The 17230-nt window shown below is 34.1% G+C and overlaps 1 protein-coding gene across 1 annotated transcript in view; it reads left to right on the top strand.

Annotated features, from left to right (window-relative positions):
• The window catches only part of LOC103893362 (protein eyes shut homolog), a 949231-nt gene that overhangs the window by 143258 nt on the left and 788743 nt on the right, over positions 1 to 17230 (top strand). The window contains 3 exon segments of the mRNA XM_019470252.1: positions 3614 to 3718; positions 3986 to 4125; positions 10689 to 10855. Coding sequence (XP_019325797.1) covers positions 3614 to 3718; positions 3986 to 4125; positions 10689 to 10855 — 412 coding nt within the window.

Here is a 17230-nt window from a genome sequence, read left to right as displayed (position 1 = left end):
GGGAAGTGGTTGAGTCACCGTCCCTGGAGGTATTTAAAAGACGTGTAGATGTGGTGCTTAGTTTAGTGGTTTAGTGGTAGACTTGGCAATGTTAGGTTAACGGTTGGACCTTAAAGGTCTTTTTCAACCTAAACAATTCTATGATTCTATGGTTGGTGCTCAGTTGCCAGCTGAAGTTAAACCACGACATCATGACATGAGTAAATGAAATGAAGCTGTGTCAGGGGAAGTTCAGACTGGACATTAGGAAAAGGTTCTTCACTGAGAGGGTGGTTGGTCACTGGAACAGACTCTCCAGGGAAGTGGTCACGTCACCAAGTCTGTCAAAGTTCAAGGAGCATCTGGATGATGCTTAGTCGTATGTTTTAGTTTTAGGCAGTCCTGCAAGGAGCAGGGAGTTGGACTCGATGATCCTTATGGGTCCCTTTCAACTTGAGATATACTACGATTTTATGAATCACAGAATCACAGAACGGTTGAGGTTGGAAAGGGACCTCTGGAGGTCCTCTTGTCCAACTCCCTTGCTCAAGCAGGGTCACCTAGGGCAGGTTGCACAGGACTATGTCCAGATGTCTTTTTAATATCTCCAAGGATGGAGACTCCACCACCTCTCTGGGCAACCTGTTCTAGTGCTTGGTCACTTGCAGTAAAAAAATGTTTCCTGATGTTCATGCGTAACCTCAGTTTGTGCCCGTTTGTGGTCACACTTTATTTCACTGATATCTTGGGCATAGAATTTGTAATTAAACAATTTAACTTGTAAGAACACATGCTTAGCTAAAAAATGTGTAAGGTCTTTTTTAAAAATAAACAGTACAACAGTAAACTCTTTAATCAAATTATTTTCCCTCCCTCTTATTTTTTATAATTTCTTTATTTTTTCCTTTGTTCCTTGTACCTGCTGAACTTATTCCTGATAGAAGAATAACATGCTTAATTGCACACAAAAATCTTGTTTGAGTTCTCTAAGTATTGCATTTCTCAATTATTCAGCCCTCACTCACTATGAAGTGATAATTAGGCATTAAAAGCTAAGTGGATTACTGTGGAGATCTCTCCTGACATCCATTTAACACTTAATCAGATCTTAATACCATAAATTATGCATTTCTCAGCAGTATTCAGATTCTAATAAATTTTATAACAGTTTGGAGTTACTAGGCTTTCTTGACCTCATTGTGGCAAGGAAAAGTTGTAAAGTTCGCTTAAAGGATACAGCCATTATAAGGATTTCAGATTTATAGCAAAAATAATTCTTTAAGCCAGTTTGATTATACTAATATTTATTCATAAGGATTTCTTGGACAAGACAATTCCACCCTCATGAATAAATATGAAAAAATGGATCCAAAATACATATTGACTTGTTGTTTATTCCCAGATTTTTTTTCCCAATTTTTTCCAGACCTCATTAAGGAAAAAAAAAAAACAAACCCACATTTCCTAGGAGAGAGCAACTTCCTCAATACATTCAGTTGATTCTGCAATTAAAATATTCATTTAGTTTTTAGCATGTCTTTTTGACAACCAATATTACACAAAGTTACATTTTATAACTCTTGTCCTGGCTTGTAGCATGGCTTTCTAAAAGTATTAATCACAAAGGTATCTCCCCAGAGATACAGATACGTATAGTTACCATTAGTGTTAATACAAAGTGAGCAAATGAAAGTCTTGTAGTCCATAGTTGCCCCTGTAATATTACATATTATATTATAATAATAAACAGCAAGAAGTATATAGTTTCCTGTTTTCTCTATTTTTAAAATTTTACAGTAATAATATACTTTAAAAAATATTTCTAACTCAGTAAGCTTTATAACTTACAGTAAGATATACTCTTGGCTGTTGAAAAAATTGATATATGTTAATACTGGGCTATTTTTGACTAAGGAGCAAAGGGACAAAATAAACATTAAAAGTCTGTATAGCGTGCTGGTCAACCTCTCTGTAAATACAGGAGATTGTACATGTGGTTCAGCACCTGTTGGCCCAAGATAACGATTTCTGGCCAACAAATCACAGCATTAAGGCCTTAATAAGTATATTCCTGTTTACATTTATAGCAGTCCATTAAAAGCAATCTTTAGGTCTCAGTTTGACACTCCATTCCAGCATATTAAAAGATGCAGTGAGTTTCTCGAAGCTTAAGTGTTTTATATTAGGAATGGACTAAATTGAATGAAATTGGTAGAAATGCTTTGCTGAAACAGAGAAACAATCATTTCTTACCAAATTTTATACTATTAGTTCATGTTCTCCTGATGTCTCTGGCTTTAGATCAAAAGGAGAGCTGATTAAAAATTTAAAAACAATTTCTTTATTTGAAGTAAAATTATTTCCTTTTTTTTTGCCATATGAAGAATTTCAAATAGAATACTTACTTTTGACACAACATTTTACAGAATATATTGTCTGATTAAAGAAATTATCCCAATTTCTTGTACACCTCTCCCAAACATTTTTCTCCTGTACAGCTTTTCTGTTTTTTCTGCTTAAGCCACTGAGTGAAGTAACACTGATTACAAACAAGTTGGTGGTAAAAACATCAGTAATCTACTCTTACTTTCTTTTCTGAAGTTTTCCTCTTTGAAACTTTTCAAAACTCCCCCACCTTCTTCTAGTTTTCTCAATAGTAAAGATTGTTTCACTTTTCATTTCTCTATTCTTTATCTTTTCTAAAATTAAAAAAAAAAAAAGGAACTCCTGCTGTAGAAATAGTAAATTACAAATAAAAAAAAAAACATGGAAAAAAGAACAATAGCACAGCAATAACAAGAAAGAAAATCTCAAGAACGTTTACACAGAATTCATTATATTGTTTTCAGTACCAAAAATAACAATAAAACCTTAATGTGTTTTCTTTTTTGTCAAATCTACCGGTTTTCCAAGACTAATGGTAAAGTTGATGGTCTTCCTTATTGACTCATCTCACATTGCCAGTGATGTATTTCTCTCCAGTACATTTTTTTAGAATTGGCCAGTTACAAGCAGTTATTTCTCATTCATGTATTTCTCTCCAGTACATTTTTTTAGAATTGGCCAGTTACAAGTTCAGTTATTTCTTCCTGCTGAGCAAAAAAAAAAAGTCTTCAGCTAAATGAGCAAGTAATTGTTCAGTGGAATGACAATAAAGGTTACCTCAGACAAATGTGGACTAGCTTTTTCCTAGCCAAAATAGAGCCCAGAAAAGGCATAATGAAATATATACATAATAGAATCAAAAGTCTTGAGTAGAGATCAGGGATGACTCATGCAGCAGTAAAAAGTATAAGAAAATGCAAAGGTATTACCTCCATTTCAAATGATTTTTTCCAGTGAAAATCCTCCCTCTTCAGCTCCGTATCCCCATTTGGATCACATCTAAAATTGTTTTTTAATGCTGAAAGAGTTGGTTTTGACCTTTTTTTTTAAGACCCTGAGATTTTTTTTATATAAATGGAGAGAAAGAATTCTGGAAAGTTACACAAGGTCTTTAAATTCTAGCCAATATTCCAGAAAGATTATTTAAAGCAATAGTTATTTTACCAATATTACTAATATGGTTCATGGGTTTTTTCCAAGAACATGATATTAATTCTTAACCTTTTTAGGATTTTTTTTTCAACCCCAGGAGAATTCTGCGAGGTGCAAATTGATAACTGTGGTTCCAATTCATGTGAAAATGGAGGAACATGTGTTGACTATGAAGATCATTTTAAGTGCACTTGCCCTATAGGTGAGTCATTGGAAATTTATTGTATTTTCTAAACAGAACAAAGAAAATGTCATCCAAATATTTAAGTTTAAGAAATAGCAACATAAAAATAGCAATATATCTCAATGTATGCAATGAACATTTTTATGAAGAAACCCAGTTTTTCACTTTGTTTAGGAAATAAAACTGCCAAATTACTGCCGTAGAGTGGTGTTAACTAAGACCCTGAACAGACATAATGTCAATATTCTGAATGAACAGCGATTAAACATTCTTTTTGTGGTGCAGGTTTTGAAGGTGAAAGATGTGAACTGGATATTGACGCCTGCCTATTCTACAATACAAGCTGTGCCCCAGGAGCACTGTGTATGGATAAATCTCATGGATTTAATTACACGTGTTTATCACCATGTGTTGGAAACACAGAGGTAGGATAAAGTGATATATTCCACCCAGTGTTTTTTGGGAAAACAAACAAGTTATTCTAAGAGCAGTGAGCTGATGAAGCCTCATTTCCCATGGGTTTCCCTAAACACAGTACTCGTTCTTGATATATTCTCATGCTAACCTTCCTCTTTCCTGTGTAACACGCACATCCAAAAGTGCATGATGTGACTAGTCTGGTCATTGTCCAACAAACTGTGTAATGTCTGAGCTCTGCCTTTCTTGCTCTTTATAGATTTACTTACTGATGTTTCCTTCTATCCCCTACTTGCTGTTGCTATGTTGTGAAACTTGTAGAAACGTAAGACAAAATTTCCTTGAAATGTTTGATGTGTTTAAAAGTTACTAGAGAGAAGGCTGATGGTACATCAATGCACAGAAAGAATGACAAAAGCTTCATTTCCATTAAAAACAAAAATAAACACCATAATCAACCAAACAACAAAAAAACTAAAGCAAAACTAACTATACTGCAATGAGAACTGAAAATGCAGTTAGAAAAAATCAAAATTATCCTTGCAAGTTACTCTTAAATGCTCACAGAATATAGTAATGAATTTGATTTTTGTACATTCAAAGTGTTCTAGAAATCTTTAAGTTAGATGCTGACAATGCTTAGGCCAAAATAACATCCATTGTGTACCCAGATCTCTTTAAGAAATGTACTTGCTGTATCCTTCTCACTTTTCTTTAGTGATCTGTTCAATTAAATTACTGGTCTGGGTAGTATTCATTCACATCAGGGTGGACTACAGACCGAGGCCCTTGAGTTACCGAGATTTCAATATGGGATAAAGTGAAATACTGTTGCAGTTTTTTATTATGATAGTTATTTTAAAAGCTATGTACACAATGCTATATAGCCCTTTCAAACAGCTGCTCAAACATGATAACCAGTGTTTCAAAGGTTTAATCAATTCTTTTATTGAAATATATTCACCATAAAAATACACTATGCAGAGCAGGCAATGTGTTTACAAAGAAGCAATCAACATTTATGTCACCTTGAAGTCCATGGGTACACAATCACCAAAGAATATGAAATGTAACACTGAAATACTCACTGCTCAAAAGGTTTATATTTAAATTGTTCAGCATATGGTAAATTTTAACATTTTTATGATTTAAAGTGTCATACTGAGTGCAAATCTATTGTACATGGCATAACACCATAATGATGCAATAATCATTATGGTTAGTTAGGATGGGAAGTGATGGTGTGCCAAGGATGCTGATGGGAGCTACTAAAACATTTTACTGTAATATTTGCTTAAAAGCCCTCAGACATAAATAATTTATTCATACAAACATTTCGTAGACCATCATAAATGTCATGTGGGAAAAAATGTAATAATATATATATGTATCTATATACACTCACTGTATGAGACACCTAATTTGGGCATAATGTGAATAATAAGTAGATTTTCAAATGGGAAAGGGAATAGAAACTAAAATAAAATAGTGATATGTTTGGGTTTTACTTCTTTTCTTAGCCTACAGATCATTAAAGTAGTATCATTTGCTTATTGGAAAAAATAAAGGCCTTATTCAAACAAATGAATATTTGAATACTTTTTGAAGTAGTGTAAGTAATAATTTGAAATTAAAGGTTTGTATTATTTAGTAAATTACATAATTCAGCACTTAATTCTTTATTTATTCTTTGTGGATGGAAAGTAAGTTTATATTTTTGCATTCTTTCATTTCTTTTCCATTTCCAATGGTACCTTAGTTGTCCTGAACTGCTTTACCTCTGTGTATCCAACACAATAAACTGAAAAGAATGGTACTATTTTAAATATTTTCTTAATAAACAAAAAGTAAATTTAAGTCATTGGGGATCTTTTATCTCTATATAAATGTATAACGATACTAATGTGTTGGGTGGGTTTGTTTGTTTTTTTTTTCTTTCACAGCACAACACTTAAAACACTAAGGTTGGTTTTAATATTATTTTAATTATAATTTATTTTAAAATAATATTAAAAAGAAAGTGAATGTATTAGAACAGGAGATATCTTCCTTTTAAATTTCAAAATCTAATCTTAACTTTGTAACCAGGATAAAGCCTGCCTGCCCTGTACCTAGAATTATGAAGGACCTCCAAATAAGTTAAAATTTTGGCATCTTTAAGTTAATGACTTCCAACAAGACCAAATTTAGCCACTTCGTATTATAATATCTTGTCTTCTCTCATCTACTCAGGAACACGTCGAAAGAAATAAAGAAAATATCCTTGTCCCATTTCAATATAGGATGTATGTTACAAACCCCAATATTTTTATTAACTGGAGTTCATAGAGAATTGATAAGAGAAATAGTAATAACAAATAGCCGTAGTGCAACACACTAGGTGTAGATCATAGAACTATAGAATCACAGAACAGCCCAGGCTGGAAGGGACCTTGAAAGAACATCTAGTCCAACCTTTTGTGGGAAAGGGAGCCTACGTGAGATTATCTAGCACTCTGTCCAATCACATCCAGAAAACCTCCAGTGATGGGAAATCCACTACATCCCTGGAGAGGTTATTCACTTCAAAAGCCCACCTGTGACCCAAACAATCACAAATGTGGAGGCATCCTAAGATGTGTGATTTTTTTTAGTGGCCATGGCTAAGTCCTATCAAGCCATTTTATTGCTTCCTTCAAAACACTAGTTTTTCAAAATTCTGACTGCAAGCTTACAGAATCATAGGTTCCATTAGCATCTCCTAAGAAAAGATTTGAAATTGTAGCAGTAGCTATGGGAACTTCACGATGTTGGCCAATGGTTATTGTTTTTGAAAAAGAATCATAGCATTTAGAAAGTAGTTTTCAGGGGGTTTTTTATTCTATTTTCAGTTTTAAAACATAAACAGACACACAGTGGGTATCAACTTGGTTTGTCAAAAATAATTCCCATATGATTTAGGAACTGAACCATCTCTGAAAAGTCCTCTCAGTGTCTATCTACATCTTTACGGTACTAAAGTTGTGTCTAACTGAATTACTGAGCTCCACTTGCCTAAGCTACTTGGAAGTGGTTTCCTCTTTTTATGAGCCAAATGATCCCAAGTTACCCTATTACATTTGCAGTCAGGATCACAGTTCCAACCTTCTGAATGGAAATATTTATGTGCTCAATGCATACTTAGTGTTTAGAGGAGCTGCCACTTTCATGCTTGTCCTGGTCCTTACCTGCTTTGCAAGTTTATACAGTTTCTTCATCTGTAAAAATAAGGCAATCACATAAATCACGGAAGAGTGATATAAATAAAGTAAAAGATGCTCATGTTGTTTTCTTTGTGCTTGATGTATTAGGAGGAAAAAAACCACCTAAAAGATCTTGAAAGCTAGAAAATTTTCAATAAGGCTTTTTTGGTTAACCTCAAAGTTGTACCTGCAAATAACACTCTTTTCAGCAAATCTGTGTTGCTTATGATGCATGTAACGTGATGCGATGCTTGACTTTCAGATTAGAGGATGACTCTGCAGTTCTGACATATTGCAAATACTGCACCGATAGTTTGATTTAAACAGATTTTAAAATGCCTTTATGAAAACAATTTGTGTGTGTGTGTTTTTGTCAACCTGTTTAATGAATTTATACATAAGGAGAGGTAAAATCTTGGTTGTGTTTTCAAGGTATGCCTTCTTGGTTTAAGGTAAACTTCAACATTCAAACAAGAAAGAAATTACTTAGATGTTTTAATAGAACATTGCACTGGGGAACTTCACAAAAAAAATTTGGAGGAGGCTGTCTTTGAATCACTAGGTGTTTATCTTTGAGAACCTGCACAGCATAGTGAAGACGTAGAGTAGGAAAAGGCAGACATTATTTTATATCTTATATTATTTTATTCATTCATATATTCAGAAATAAAGCCTTTTTTATTTATCCAAGGGAAATTAATGATAATCAATCCATTTAAAGTTTCTGGAAAAAGTGTTATTTGTAAGAAAGTTCTCGTATTTCACTTTCCCTACTATTTAATTATATTTGTAAATACTCTACCTAGGCTATTTAAAGAATTATGATTAGATCATGGGTTTATACTAATGATGTTACAGTCATTCAAGGTCAGGTAGTAAATGTGGGGGAAAATCTAAGTATTGGACTTTGGTACCTGCAGTAACCATAACAGAACAATTTGTGCATTTTGCCTTTTTCTGCACAACAGGCATGTGTTTCTGTGCCATGGCACCTAATTCCCTGCTGCTGTTCTCCTGAGCTAGCAGTTAGGCATTTTCACAGAACACGTAAATCTTTGGGTCATAGACATGAGGCTGGAAAGGACTTCAACAGGTTATCTAGTCCATCTCCTGTCCCTGGGGAGAGAGGGAATCTCTTGTCCATGCTCAGTTCAATGTGAATTATTTGAGTTGCTTATTGGAATCTGAGGAAGATCAGTAATATTTATATATGTATATGTACATATGTGGGGGAGGGGAGGGGGGGGAGAGAGAGTGTGTGTGTGTGTGTGTGTGTGTATAAAAAGTACAGTTTCCTTCAAACTGCAGAGAATTCCAGGAAAAGTAAGGTGGAAGAAGTGTTAGGAAATAATGATTGCACTGAGTGAGATCCTTCTAGCACAGTGTTTTGTCTCGAACAGTGGACAACAGATGATGTGTAGAGAAGAGACAGAGATATAGCAGGGTTACTTCCCTCAATTACTGCAGAGTGAAGAAAGGAGAAGAATAAAATGTAATCATCTAGGGACTAATTTTCTTTCCTTGCTGTAATAACATTTCCTGGTTGATATTAGAAGGAAGTGATTCTTCTGTTTTTATCAAGACTACGTAATAAGGTAGATTTGTTTTAAAGTTCTTGCCATAGACAGAAATGTAATGAGACTGACCAGAAGAGCCCTTGTTTATGGTCTGTTAAATCATAAGATTTGTGTTTAATCCTAACTATGAGCAAGATTTACTTTGGGAAAAAGAAAAAGCTGACCAATGGGAGGATGCTGCTCTTTCCAAAAGTCTGTTTGTCTCTTTATTTTCATTTAAAAGTATTTCATCTATTAAAAAAATTAACAAACAAATCTTTGTAGTAACTTTAGAAAACCACAATGCTGTGGTATTTAGTTTGACTTTAGTAATAGATTAATAAATGTATTTAGCCTTAATTTCTTATAAAATCCTTAATCACTCTAACTCAGAGTTTTCAATATTTAAACTGATAGATAATATCAAATAATATAGAGATAAAAATCTATCTGATAGAGAAAACTACTAACTAGATTTGATGCTAAAAATATCTTCCATAGCTTTAATTTTAATTTAAAGCTGCTTTAGATTGCACTAACATCTTAAAGGGTAACACCTTTCCTCACAGTATAGTGTCAAAACAACATAAAAATATAATGAATATAATATTGTGGCAATATTGAAATATAACTTTTGTCTTAATTGTTTAAGTTTTTTCTAGATGGTTTTCTCGAGTGTAAGCTTATTTGACCTATTTGAGCTTTGACAAAATAGTCAGTCTCAGGACAAAATCCTGCAGAAATGTTTAAATAAAAAGGTAAGAAGACACATAAAAATCAAAACAGAGAATATTTCCAAAACTATACACACAGGAGTTTTCTTTGCATTTACGTTGAGCCGTGCTTTTCTTCAAGAAGTTGTCCTATTGAAAAAGGACCCAAGTCTGAAAATTCAGTACTGAGAGAAATTCAGTAATGATAGCATAGCAAAAATCTCTTAATTTTAAGGTCAATTTAAAACTCAATCAAAGACAAAGGAATAGTAGAGGATTTCTGCCAAGAACTGTTATTATTACAAATCTTAATGACTTTATAAAGAGATTCAGACTCAATCAAACTGAAGTACTAGTGCATTAGCTCATCCTCTAGACACCATTTTCTTTATAAACCAATTGATTAGAAGGAGAGGTCTTAATTGCTTTGAAATGAAAATGTAATTATGCTTTTTTACACTGGTAAAATTTTCATGGAAATGAAATGGTACCCTAAAAATAAAATTAAGAAAGGAGCATTCATTCCAACCTAGAACTTTCTGTAATTTTGAAGAATATGGGAAATACACTGTTTTAGTAAGTAATATTAGCAAATAAAAGCTAAAAGAAAAAATGCTGTTCCAGTCTAGGTTTATTAATTTTTCAATATCTGCAGGTTGAATCAGAATTAAGATTAAAATTAAAAAAAAATATTCAGTCTTTTTTCCTGATAGCCACAAATTTGATTAAATTATATGTAGATTTTAAGCATAGGAACAAATGTTCTACTCTTTCAATGAAAAAATATCAGACTAGTTCACTATCATCCCTCCTAAAACAAGCACATTTTAAGGTCAGTTATGAAAATGGCACTTTTAAAATGAATCATAAATGCCTCTTTCCAAACAAACAATGAATTGATATATTGATTTAATGACATTCAGTATTTTAGATTCTTCGAGATCTGTCTTTTGCAATATTACAACATAAAAACATTAAATAACCATATTTATTACCAATGGCTTATTCAGTTAAAATCTTTGGGAAAAAAAACAACATGTAGAGAAAAACCTCTTTATGTATTTGTACTTCACATCTTCAGGTATGTGCAAATGGAGGTAGCTGTTTCTATGATGAAGAAAACCAGAGATCTCACTGTGTCTGTGCTCTTGGATGGACAGGACAAACATGCCTGGAGAATATTAATGACTGTGAGGTAAACCAGTGCCAACATGGTGCCACATGTGAAGATGAAATTAATAAATACAGGTACTAACATGATGCTTTCCATACAAGCCTTCATAAAGAAGTTTATGCCATATGAAGATATTTTTCCTTTCAACAAAGACTACAAAGGGAGTTGCTATTGCAGTAATATTTTTCTCAGATTATAAAATGCCATAGATACTAACTTTCAATAAACATGCTCATTCAGTAAGACTGTGTAGTCTGAACTATTGCACAGGAAGGCCTCACAAATATTCCTCTTTGCTGGACAAAGAAGTTAAACCAACTATGCAAAATCTTACATAAAAAAATCATCTACTTTAGTAAATGGTAAACACCTTATGAGCCTGGAGTGTGACGTGGAGTGAATTTTCTTATTAAAACTTGAATTATAATTTTCAAGTGAATAGTTGAAATGCTGAGTTACTTGTGGCCTTTTTTTTTTTTAGGTATTGACAAAACTGTCAAGTATGTGCTTTCCTTAGTGAGCTGTTACATGCTGTAGATATTTGAAAATGAGATTCTATAAAAGTATGGGGAAAAAATAAATGGAAAAGGATTTCTTCAATAAGCAGAGTTCAGCTGTTCTTACCAGACTTGAACTATTTATTTTTCCTCTACAAAAAACAGAATAACTAAAATCTCTCTATAATGTCTGTGAACGTATTTTGAAAGGCTTTAATTTTATACTGTGTCCTGTACTTAGAAGTATTGTAATTAATATGCTTTAATGTATCTATTTAGAAAAGGTTGCAATAGTGGAAAAAATTAAAATAGAAGTAATTAAAAATTTCTTCCACTCCACCTCTTTTTTTATAGGATCTTCTGTAATAATAACTGAAATCCCCAAATAAGCACACAAATACGGATAAGTATATGATTCTCAATATACCAGAGTTAAAAGGAATTTTTGCCACAGAGTCCTTACGATGTATACATCCTTCCTTTTTGCCAGCTTGCAATCAACTCTCATATCAAATTACTGGACCATATTTTAACATTTTATTTGACTGATAAATCTGTGGTTTTCCTGTCTGTATCAGGAAAAGAATGCTGATAGAAGAACAAAGCCATGTTTACCTTACAAAATCCACTAGCATTTACCAAGAAATGAGTAGGTCTGAAGACTTCTGGTAAAACAAGACCTTTTGAATTTAGCTCACTAATCCAGACTCAGGCTACTGACACAAAATATAGAATCTTTATTTGACTGATAAATCTGTGGTTTTCCTGTCTGTATCAGGAAAAGAATGCTGATAGAAGAACAAAGCCATGTTTACCTTACAAAATCCACTAGCATTTACCAAGAAATGAGTAGGTCTGAAGACTTCTGGTAAAACAAGACCTTTTGAATTTAGCTCACTAATCCAGACTCAGGCTACTGACACAATATATTGAATCTTACTTTTTCAGTCTTTAAAAGACAAATTAAGTTGACAGATCAGTCTGTTTATTTAAGGAACAAGAAAACATACCATTAAGATCCTGACTCTAGATGAGTTAGCGAACAGTTTTGTTATCAGAGAACCTGACCCCACAGAAACACAACTGGTTATTTTGCAAAGACAATGTGTGAAGTGTTTACTGTATAATACCTGCTCTGTCAACAGAGGATTGTTGTTTCTCAGTGACAGTGAAGCATTTTTTAAAAGAACTGAACTATTTTATTTCGTCCTTAAAAATAATGATATTTCCCAAGTTATTTATTGTCAGCAGGTGAAACAATTGCCATTTCCCCTTTCCAATACACCATTAAAACCAAAAGAATAGGAGAGGAAATGCTGAATGTAACTACTGTAGTCACCCAAGTTTTTCAAAAGACTCTTGCAATTTGCATTTCTATCCTAAAATGGGTATCACTTTTGGTAAGACAGTTATCAAGAGCTGTATTTGATGCAAAGTAGTTTCAGGAAGACATAAGAAAACTGTCAGCAGAATATATGGAGAATTAGATGTGTAAGTGCCATTAACAGCCCTACTGAGATCCATTTTTAAAGCTATTATAGTCATGCAAAATATCACTTACCTTTATCTCCTCCACTTATTAAGTAAGCCAAAATATTATGTATTAGTTTTTTATTTATAGAAAATTAGTGTAAAACTCTAGACTTTTCTCCTAGTTAAGAAATCTTAACTTCTAATTATTAAAACTTTGGTCATAATGTATTGTTCCAGTTGTGGCTTGTTTTTGTAACGCTAAGACTAGGAAAGCATGGAAAGTATCCAGCTTAGCTTCAAGAACATCCCCTTCTTCTAAGCTCTCGCATTCCACAAGCTGTCAGGTTTTTCCAGACTGGAAATAAGCACTCAGCTGTATGTAATTTTTCTAACTTTCTATCTCCTTACCACGGCATATTCTGTTTCTCCTCCCATTTTGAAATTCCTGTTCAGACAGTAGTGTCACATAGGTGTATATTTAATATATGCAGAGAATTTCCTTTGAGTTCAGGATGGGGAATTGCTCTGGGTGAAGGAGGGGGACTTTAAAACTATGATATAGTATAACACTCAGTAAGGCTACATAATAAGAACAATATAATCACAATAATAAGTCAGGAGTTTTACTCCTTTGGTTTAGTGAGCCTTCTCTTACAACTAAAGTGGCCTCAATCACACTGACACAAAACCTCTTATTAATTCAAATGAATTATTGCACTTCCAGCTGAGTCTGGGTTGTTTGAGATATCATAACATAAGTTAATCAGCATGTATTTAAAGTGATAACTTCTCCACAGAATTACTGCTCCTGCCACTGGGTTGATGGTGTAGCTGTTGATATGATGAATCTGGCAGATACCATGCAATAGACCAATTGCATCCACATGCCAAAAGAATCTCTTGACCTTTGGTCACATATACCTGGGAGAAAAAACAGAGAAGATTCATTACCTCAATAAATAGACAGTGTTGCTACGTAAAAAAGTGTTGAATTTTCCTTTCAAAAGAACCTCTACTGTTTCATTATGTTCTCTGTAGGAGAAAAGAGAAAAGAACTGATTTAACATGGCCCAATAAGAAGCATTTAATGAATAATTAAAGTGAAAGAACCCTTCAAGGAGTTGATCCTCCTGTTTTAAAATCCAAGGGGGGGTTTATTACTCTGTTTTCTTCACCCTTGTAAATTTATTCCTTGCCAACGTTACGTATCAGACAACCAAGATCCTAACTGAAATAAGTCCTAATAGATATTTTACTGTAGTCTATTTAGTGAAGGGAAGAACAGAGGGAAAAGACAGAATTTAAAATTCAATGTACTTTCTATTACCTGTCCTGTTTCTCCTGTTTCTTCAGTCCAATCTGTTCAGATGAAGTTCTACACTTACAATAGCCCCAGGAAAGCCTGGCAGGAAGGACTGAGAACCATTAGATTAAGACATTTGAAGAAGCTGTACTGTAGGATTTACCACTGTTTAAAACATCATGATAAACTAATATGTTTTTAAAATGTATTTTAGTCTGTAGATATAGCTCTGAGATCAGCATTTCATGAGTTTTTATGCAGGAAAACTTCCAATTAAGAAGTTAGATTTGGTGTACAGTAAAGCTTGAATTACCAACTCATTTTTCAATATTCAGTATATAAATTTCAGCATGTATAATTTAGTCTTGAATTAATCTCACTAGGAAAGAGTAAAGTCTTACCTAGTGACACATTGTTAAATAAAATGCTTTAGAATATGAAACACTTTTTTGCATGATGACAGCAAGATTATGAAAAGTAAACATAATTTAGAAAACTTTTGAGTATCTGTCCTGGTTTTGGCTAGGATAGAGTTAATTTTCTTCCTAGTAGCTGGTACAGTGCTGTGGTTTGGATTTAGTATAAGAATAGTGTTGATAACACACTGATGTTTTACTTGTTGCTAAGTAGTGCTCACACTAAATCAAGGACTTTTCAGCTTCCTGTGCTCTGCCAGGTACACAAGAAGCTGGGAGGGAGCATAGCTAGGACAGCTGACCCCAACTGGCCAATGGGATATTCCATACCATGTGATGTCATGCTCAGTATATAAACTGGGGGGAGTTGGCCAGGGAGCAGCAACTGCTGCTCGGGAACTGGCTGGGCATTGGTCAGCGGGTGGTGAGCAATTGCATTGTGTATCACTTATTGTGTATATTTTTTTATCATTATTATTATTACCCCTTCCTTTTCTGTCCTATTAAACTGTCTTTATCTCAACCCGCAAATTTTACTTTTTTTTTCCCTGATTCTCTCCCCAGTCCCCCTGGGGGGGGGTGGGGAGCGGGGGGAAGTGAGGAAACGGCTGTGTGGTGTTTTAGCTGCCTGCTGGGTTAAGCCACAACACTATCAAAAAATTTAAAGCTTCTGTTACTCTATTCATCCTTGACTTTTTCCATTTTCTGCCAGCTGGATAAATTAAGCTGTTTGATTATATTTTTTTAATATATCTAATTTTCCCTTTTCAAGTTTATTCATTCTATACCATATATGCAATTTGACTGCAGGACCTAGTTGGCAGTGCCATATAAAGTTAGTACTATGATATACTCAGTTTTCTGTAGCAATAATAGGCTTCTTCCACTAGAGAAAGAGAAAAAATACTTTTCGTCACTTTGCTACAAGTCCAGAAGGTAGGTGAATATATGCCACAATTTCTTAGGGAATATCTCTGTAATAAGTTATACAACAGCTTTTCTGCAGAGAATGCAGATGCTTACAAAAAGCCAGAGTGAAACTAGATAACCTTTTAGTCCATTTATGAATGTGTGTGCAGTTCATATTTCAACTAGAAAACAAAATAATTAATACTGAGTAAATGCAGCTAATCTGCTTGGACTACTATAATAATAATAAATAAATAAACCCAAAACATTTATTAAAAAACAAAGCAGAGAGATACTGGGATGCCTTTGCTAATGCCAAGCTTCAGTGCTCCTGTGTGCCTTCTGTCTCAAGATAGAAAATAGCTGGGTCGCCTCCTAGCACAGATCAGCATAACGACACCTTCAGTCTGGTCTTTGGCTTTTTTCAGTCATTTTGAATATTCATCCGTTGTACACAGTTATTTACTCAATGGCACAAGTCGTACTACATTTCTTTAGCGTAGGCAGTCTGTGGTGACATTGTGACAGGTGCCCTGCCTGGACTAACTAGTACCAACTTGCTTACCTGCACACCTGCTGTTCTAGACCTTCGGTAATAAAAAGTTATATCTTATTGCATATTGGTAGGAAGAAATTGCAGCTATGCCATACCATCAGCACTTGAGTAACATGTTCCTCCTTAGACTAAATTCTGTGCCTGACTTACCTGCATCTCCATTTAACATTTATTTCACAGTCATATCAAATTGTTGTGCAATGTTAACTAGATTTAGGCAGTGGAGTAGCAATGTACAGTCATCTCCATGATATTTGTGGGAGCAAAGCAATCCACAATAGGGTAACTGTGGCTTGAGTTTGGTATCCACTACTAAAATCCATGTTTGTAGCAAAACCATTGAGGTATTGGTTTTCCCTCCTAGGATCTGTTACACTCAAAATCTTGCTATGGACAAAAGAGGATATATGTGAAGCTAAGAAATTATTTTTATACCCATTAATGTTAATACAAAACTTATTCATATTTATCTTTTCTTTGGTGTCATGCTCATCCTTTCAACATTCCCCCAGTTTGTAAGGTTGACATTTTAGTCTTCCTTAAGAAAGTAGTTAAGGGGTGTCATTAGCATCTCCTAGTCTTTGCTGGGAAGCGTCCCCCCCCTCCCCAGGGGGGCCATTCCCAGAGCTGAAGCAGGAGCAGGGAAGGTGGTAGTCACTGGGCCTCAGAGCAGGGGTTATACCATTGAAACCCAGCTCAGGCCATGGCAAGGCTGATCCCCTGCACTGATGTGTCAGCACACAGCTGAGGCATCCCTCTGATAAGGGCAAAAAACATGTTTCCTGAGCTAGAGATTCACTCAAATAAAAATTCTGGTATCGTATATATCTGTATACAAATTATTTTTTAATTTATTGTAGAGAAGAATTTTAGCTTTGCAGCAAATGAAAACTGAAAGTCAATCCATGATTCAAAACTTTTGATAATCATGTTCAGTATTTTAGTGCTGCTGAAGTATTAATGCAAGGTCATATTCATTAAAATCTAATGTGGTGATGGTATTTTTCCTACTACAGGTGTAAAAGACTTAATTACTTAGAGATCATTGGTCCTGATATGATTTCAAAGACAGACAGGAGAAGATATTTGAAGTTCAGCTATGTCAGTGTTACACCAGCACAGTTTTTAACGAAACTGTGTTCAAGACCCATTTCATAGATTGACTTAGAGATGAAATGATAACATCTATTAAACATCTTGGATCATTTAGAATCTTACAAATATGTTAAAGCTACAAATAAATGCAGTCAGATGCTGATATCCAAAGCCCATAGAACTGCACTTACACTATCATA

The sequence above is a fragment of the Aptenodytes forsteri genome, unplaced genomic scaffold, assembly GCF_000699145.1.
Source record: "Aptenodytes forsteri isolate BGI_AS27 unplaced genomic scaffold, ASM69914v1 Scaffold414, whole genome shotgun sequence".
NCBI classification, from domain to species: domain Eukaryota; kingdom Metazoa; phylum Chordata; class Aves; order Sphenisciformes; family Spheniscidae; genus Aptenodytes; species Aptenodytes forsteri.
This window is presented reverse-complemented; position numbering and strand designations above follow the sequence as displayed.